The sequence below is a fragment of the Belonocnema kinseyi genome, chromosome 4 (genome assembly GCF_010883055.1).
Source record: "Belonocnema kinseyi isolate 2016_QV_RU_SX_M_011 chromosome 4, B_treatae_v1, whole genome shotgun sequence".
NCBI lineage: Eukaryota > Metazoa > Arthropoda > Insecta > Hymenoptera > Cynipidae > Belonocnema > Belonocnema kinseyi.
The window spans coordinates 102,163,275-102,170,833 of record NC_046660.1 but is presented as its reverse complement, the minus strand read 5'-3'; the positions used below and the strand labels follow the sequence as shown (position 1 = coordinate 102,170,833).

The window sequence follows — 7,559 nt, the reverse complement described above, 5'->3', positions numbered from 1 at the left end:
TCTAAATAAATTCAGGGTCTTTAATACTTGCGTCATATTTTCCAAAGTAGGTATAATAATGATTACTCCGTTCTGGTACTATTTAATTTAGCATGACACACTCAATCCCAATGCGTCACTTTATGATCCAAAGGGGTGTTAAAGCATTGTACAATAGAGGAAAAATTGCCGCCTTATCATTCAGTGTGATAATACAACAGACCATAAATATGATTGCTTAATACTATGCAATGTTTGAATTCAGTCAGTTTTGTTCATCCAAACTGTGTCGTAAATAATATATGAAGTTATTTTTTCGTATGAAATTAAGATTGGTTCTTTAAAACGCAAAAATTGATTCATATGATAAGATAAAAATTTGATATAAAAATACAAATTTATACATTAAGAGGACATACTTATAATTGATCTTTGTTGTGAAATCGAGAGTAACCAAATTCTGCTACCATGAAGTTCACCATCGTTTTCTGCTTACTGGCTTTATCTGCATTCGAAGTAAGTTACCACGAAAGTTTTTAAAAATCTTCAGATTTAATCATGAATTTCATAACTAAACGAAATTACCCAAGTGCGAATTGCCGGAGCTGCATATACGGCCCAGTGTTGGTCCAATTTTAACAGCCAAAGGTCCGCTAAAGTTATTGGGCCAATGTCGGCATTTTAATCGGCCCATAGTTGATCCAGTGCTGGCAGCCTGTATTGGCTATTTATATTTGCCGATCCTCCACCGATGCTTGAACCAGTGTCGGCACTTTATTCCGCCAAGTCTCACTTTTAGTACGGGGAGCCATGTTTCACGAGGATCAGCCAAAGTCTGGCCCAGTGACGGCACAGTACTGTGCCAAGTATCACTTTTACCACGGCAAACCATATTTTATTTAAATCGGCCCAATGTTGAGCCGGCGCTGGCAGCCTATATTGGCTATTTATATTTGCCGATCCTCCACCGATGCTTGGCCCAGAATCGGCACTTTATTTCGCCAAGTCTCACTTTTAGAACTTAATCAACAAATCTTACACGAAACATAAAAAAAATTTATTGAAAAATTGTCAAAGTTCACGATGAAATTTATTGAGTTCTGGCATTAAAAATTTTAAATGTTTATGAAAAATTACATTTCCTGTCATAGCAAAAAGTTGTAAAGTAGGCTACAACGGAAAAAAACGAAATATTATGCGAAGAAAAATTGTAATCGATTTAAATTATTTATTTAAAAATTATTTTATTGCTATTCCTGTTAACAGTTCGTGTATTTCACATTTACACAACGTCGCATAATAATAAATAATTAGAAAAAGAGAGCTTAAAATTTGATTCTTTAACTTTTCTGAACTGCAGCTTATGAGGATGGCTTTTTCACAGAGTTTCAACATGTCGGTTTAGCGCAGTGGTTAGCACTCCCGACTGCTAGGCGATAGATTTAGGTATATAGATGTAGGTTCGATACCCCGTAACGTTAGAAATTTTATTTGTAATATAATGTTCAAAATGTGATATATGTATTCAATCTAAACAGGACCATTGATATTTATATTCAAAGTACTCGCAATCAATTAATATTTATTTTTTAGATACCTTTTTTGTCATATCCTTAGACCTTAGACTATAGCAGTATTCATACCCAATGTTGGGCCGACAATGGCAGCCAAGACTTGGCTGTCAAGTCAAGGCCATAGTTATCAATCCGGCATTGGCGCGACGATGGCAGCTAGGTTTGGTCCAATATTGGTACTCAGTGTTAGGCCGATGACGGCAGCCACACCTTGACTGCCAAGTGCAGGCCATAGTTACCATTCCGTCATTGGCGCGATAATGGCAGCCGAGCTTCGACAATATTTTTGCCGACTATGGGCCAAGGTTGGGCCGTATGTGACGTGGCACTTGGGTATATTAATAAAAATCCTTATTTTATGATTAACCCAATTATGAATTGAAAAAGTGATTATTAATTTATTATTAATTACAATTTTAAATAGTAAGCATTCCATATATCGAGCACAAAAATTAAAAGGACTTACCTAATCAGTTCTTTTTCAATCGACGAACCTACTCCACCTAATAATAGAAGCTGAACGGAAAAATACTGTTAATTAATTCGCATTTTTTAAAGCATTATCGCATTTCAATTTGCCATCGCAGTGTTAAATTTTTCTTTCAATAAATACAAAGAAACAATAACTAGATTGTTAAATTTTATAAAAAAAGGTTATGTGTTCATTCACTTTATTATCATAGCTATTTTAAGAATAAAATGTTAATGTTAAAGACTTGTAGGAAACATTTTCATAAATTTCTCACAGACCATTGCTGACTTTGAAACGTAGTTACTAATTTAAAAAAGAAGCGAGAAACTTTTTTAACAAAATCTTTAGAAAGCTTTTTGAATTACGCTTTAAATGAATCCTAAAATATACTCGTATATTTTAGGCGTTTTGCAAGGCATGTACTATGTGAGAAGTTGAGAAAAATTCCAAAATTTCTCGAATTTTGTACCTCGATTTCAACTTGTACCATGACCTAACCAAGTTGTAACGAAAATCTCAAATTCTTACCACACGGTCTTTCAAGTTTTATCTTTAATTTAAAATACTAAAAACTTGAAAATCTGAATTCAATTTGAGTTAAATAAACTTTAAAATTATTCACGGATTCCCAGGATATGACCATAAATATCCAAAAGCGTGTTTGCGTCGAGTTTCAGTCGGTAAACATTGCAGACAGGCCCTGACTTGTTGCTCAATCGAATGAAATTCCGCGCAGATTCGCGTGGACATTTTAATCGTACCTCGAGAACCCATAACGTTTTTTGAAGTTTTATTAGCCTAAATTACTAGCATTACATTTTTCACACATTCTTTGCACTCCCGGACATATCGTAAGAGTGTTCCGAGATGATGGGGAGGGAGTACAGTTTTTGAAATGTATAAAATCAAGTGTCCTAAAACGTATGATCTTTATAAAAATCCCGATTTTCATAATTAGGGCCACATTTTTTCAAACTTATTCTTTGGGCTTCCAGACAGGTCGTGAGAGTATGGGCAGGGGGGATAGGAGAGATTAAGATGAGGAAGGGGGGCACAAACGTAGTTTTTCACTAATCGGCAGCAAATTTTCCATGCATTTTCTTTGTTCCCCTGAATAATTCATAAAAGAATTTGTTGGAAAATAAAATGAGGAGGGGGGGGGCAGTTTTTGAAATATACTATATCAATTTTAAATTTTTAAATTCGAAAACGCCTTTTTCATTTTATGTTTTTTAGTTTTTTATTCTTTTTTCGCATTTAGAGTTTTCCTTAAGCTGTGAACAAATTTCAAAAGTGATTTGGAATTTCTGGAAACTGAATTAGACATTTTCACTTCAATCAACAGCTAACTTCACTTCGTAGATTTCTGAGGGAAAAACAAGGGACCAAATGTATGGGATTCAGTTTATTTTTGCCCTATTTTGCTAATATTTTCGTAAAAGCTAATTTTTTCTATATAAGTGTAGTTGAAAAATAGTTTTTATATTTTAATTACTATTCAATGAAATAACAAAAATAATTATTATTATTAATTACAAAGATATTACAGAAATAAAGAATTGTTCCATGCATTTGATCCATCATTTTCCCCTCAGCTTTTAACAAAGTGAAGTTAGCTGATGGTTGAAATGAAAATACCTAATTGGACAACTTAAATACAATTTTTACAATCCAAATTCGAAAAATATAGTTTCGATGTTCCGTATTCAATTTTTTATTTCTATTTTACTTTCTAGGAGTATTTTTCAAGTTTACTTCAAATTTTACCATCGACTTAACATTTTTCGAACCCGAATTCTACGATAAATACTTAAAATTGTATGTTAATTTCATTCCAGTATTATGCAATATACCACAACTTTTATGGCATTTCCGTTTGTTTTTGATGCATATTATTAATGACAAGGGGATTTCTGCGGCGGCAAAGCCGGCGCCACAGGGCACAGCTAATTAAAACTATAAAAAATCAATTTTTTTTCTTACTTTCTAAACAGTCTAGTCTACCCCATATCTGACACTGTTCCGCCATCTCTACAATAAAATTTCTTAGTGACAAGCAGGCAATTTTTTTACCATTTTTAAAATACTGTCAGGGTGTCTAAGCTCATACAAAATAAGAAATTAAACATGATTAAAATAATAAAACACCTGAAAATTAAAAACTTACACGAACAAAAATTAGTCGAAATAGGCGACAAAACAAATTGTTTAAAGTTTTTTTAAATATTGCAAACAAATTCTTGAAAAAAATGTTTACAAAAAATGGTTTAAAAAAATTTTGAATAGAAATTGCTTAGAAAAAATGTTTAAAAAAATTTGTTGTGAGAAAATGTTGGCGTATACGCTACAAAACACAAACTTTGCAATAGTGTTACAGGTCTAATCGACCTCAGAGCAGATCGTATAATCTGCGCCAGATTAGAATCTACAGAATCTAGTCTGGGGCTGGCCAAAGCCAGAAGATTTTTCCACTAAAGCACCCCCGTCATTGGTCACAGAAGACTTTAAGCTAAACCCCTAACCACAAAACTTTTTTTCGCGATGGGGAGGGGGTGCTATTAAGATTGGTCACAGAATTTCGACTTAAATAAATAGCCATTGACACTGAAATTTCGGCAGAACTAGAAAAGGTTACAGATAGATATATATAACAAACAATAAATGTATAGAGATTGCGTAGCATTTTCTACCTCATTAGATCAATGACAGCAAGATTGTGAAACTTGTGAAACGGGCTTCATGGTCCCTTTTAGCATGACAAATTTATAACTTATTTTTTTGAAATAAAGAAAAAACAGAATTATTATCGTAATTAATCTGTCCTAAAAATGACATCTAAGACTCAAAAACTGGACCAAGTACAATTAAATAAAGTTTTGAAACCTAATTTGGATAAATGAAAATTAAAAATAATACTTAACGTTATTAGACTACGAGTATTATAAAATTAAATTTTTGGATGTTTAAAAAAAATTTATTCTGGCAAAATAAGTCAGAAACATTATTTATGAAGAAATTTTCTTAATTTTAACAACTTTCAAGGTTTAAATGTATTTCTCCACTATACATGTAACTCAAGTTTATTTTAAAGTTGCTCCCCTTTTTTAATAACTTTCTTCACAATTTCGTTAATCAAAACGATTGACTTTTTAACTCTTGTACGCTTAGTCTCAAAAAGTTGTTATAATCTAACATTTTTGGTTTATAAATAGTTTTCCTACATTATTTTCTCAAACATAAATTCTAAACAAACATTTAAAAGTTTTATTGACTTCGATTTCACAACCTCATATAATTTTAATTAGCCAAGTTTTTGCATCGTCTATATTTCGGCTATATTACACTACCTGAAAAAAGGCTATTTGTACCAAAGTTTCGAAATATGAATAGCCAGTATTTTTTGGTACTAGTAGACACTGTCATAAGTAAATTTAATTTGACATATGATTAAACCTATACAATTTTACAAACATAAGATATAATATTCTAAATTCGTAATGCATTATACTATAAAATTGTACTGTACATTTGGAGTTACAGTTTTAAGTTAAACAAGCCAATAGATTTGGCTTCACCCGTATTCAAAGATGAAAAATTCAATTTTCTGTGATAAAATATACCAAAATAATCAAAGTATTCAAAGTCTTTATGAAAATTTAAAAACAGCGCTAGGTAATATTATTGCGCACATAAAATGAAAATGTTACGTCAATTGACGTGACTAGTTTTGTTATAGCCATGCGCAAAGAAGGAAAATGAGACTATTTATGAAAAAATATACAACATTTTTAAACAGTAAAAGATATTTTGAAATCCTGAAAAATATTACTAAAGAATATTACAGCACACCTACATTCAAACCTTTAAGTTAATCAGTCGATTAAGTTTTGTTATAGCCGTGGCAAAGGAAAATCCAACATTTTGAAATTAGAAATGGTATAATTGATCAAACAAATAAAGTTATCATACATTCTTAAAAACATAAATAAAAATAGCATTTTTTCTTTATAAAATCCTTACTAGTTTTACAAGCTTTTATTTGACTTTCTGCCATGTGTGAGTATGTCTGTGAGCAACAAATCTTGCATTCTATGGAGTCATCGTGCCTCAGACGTTATCATGATTGTAACATGTTCCAACACTGCAACACTGCACCGTCCATGAACACTAGGGCCACGCTGGTGCGGGTTCAATTCCCAAAGCAGGAATCGAGGCTGGATATTTTTCAGAAAGCTTCGCTTCTGTGCCTTGGTATACTACCCCACAAAACCCTACAGCTTATAATTAACATTTTGTTACAGTCGCTAATGACCCTGGTAGTTGATGCGACTGTAAACATTCAATGATGAAGAATTCTTGCATTTCAATGCTGACACCCTTGGACATATCCTACCGACTTGCAACTTTGCAACCATACGTATTGCCGATAACTATAGAAAATTATATCAAATTTACGTTGAAAAAATTAAAATAGATCTTTCGTTTAAACTAAAATTTTTGTACATTAATTTTTTGTAATAAAAAATTGACAATAATTAATAATATCAAATTTGATATCCACCTCAAATTTACAGCACTTTGTTATCTCAGTTAGAAGTAAAGATATTAGAGTTGTATATTTATGTTAAAACTAGCTGTGCCCTGTGGCGGCGACTCCACCGCCGCGGAAAGCCCGCTGTCATTTACACTACGCATCGACAACAAACGGAAATGGCATAAAAGTTGTGTATTGCATAATACTGGAATGAAATCAAAATACAATTTTAAATATTTATCGTAGAATTTGGGTTTGAAAAATGTGAAGTCAATAGTAAAATTTGAAGTGAACTTGAAAAATACTCCTAGAAAGTAAAATAGAAATAAAAACTTGAATACAGAACATCGAAACTGTATTTTTCGAATTATGATTGTAAAAATTGTATTTAAGTTGTCTAATTCAGTTTCCAAAAATTCCAAATCACTTTTGAAATTTGTACATAGCTTCAGGAAAACTCTAAATGCGAAAAAAGAATTAAAAAATAACAAACATGAAATGAAAAAGGAGTTTTCGGATTTTAAATCATAAAACTCGTACTGAAATCGCAGAATTTGGTTTTTGAAAAATGCGAAGTCTACAGTGAAATTTGAACTAAACTTTAAAAAGACTCTGAAAACGTAAAACAGAAATATGAGCTTGAGTACATCTCTCCTATCCCCCCTCCCCATACTCTCAGGACCTGTCTGGAAGCCCAAAGAATATGTGTGAAAAATGTTGTGCTAATTATCAAAATCGGGGTTCTTATAAAGATCATACGTTTTAGGACACTTGATTTTATATATTTCAAAAACTGTACTCCCTCTCCATCATCTCCCCGCCCCCATACTTTTGCGACCTGGTAGGGAGCTCAAAAAATATGTGTGATAAATTTGGTGTCGATGTCAAAAACTGTGGAGTTTCATAAGCATCACACGTTTTAGGCCAATTTATTATATATTTTTCAAAAACTGTGCCCCCCTCCCCCCGATACTCTTAAGACCTGTCCGGGAACCCAAAG

The 7,559-nt window shown here is 32.3% G+C and overlaps 1 protein-coding gene across 1 annotated transcript in view; it reads left to right on the top strand.

The window, feature by feature from the left end:
• Positions 1 to 264: 264 nt before the first annotated feature.
• The window catches only part of LOC117171839, an 11,714-nt gene continuing 4,419 nt past the window's right edge, over positions 265 to 7,559 (top strand). Inside the window, exon 1 of the mRNA XM_033359475.1 lies at positions 265 to 495. Coding sequence (XP_033215366.1) covers positions 448 to 495 — 48 coding nt within the window. The 5' untranslated portion in view covers positions 265 to 447. The remainder of the gene's footprint in view (positions 496 to 7,559) is intronic.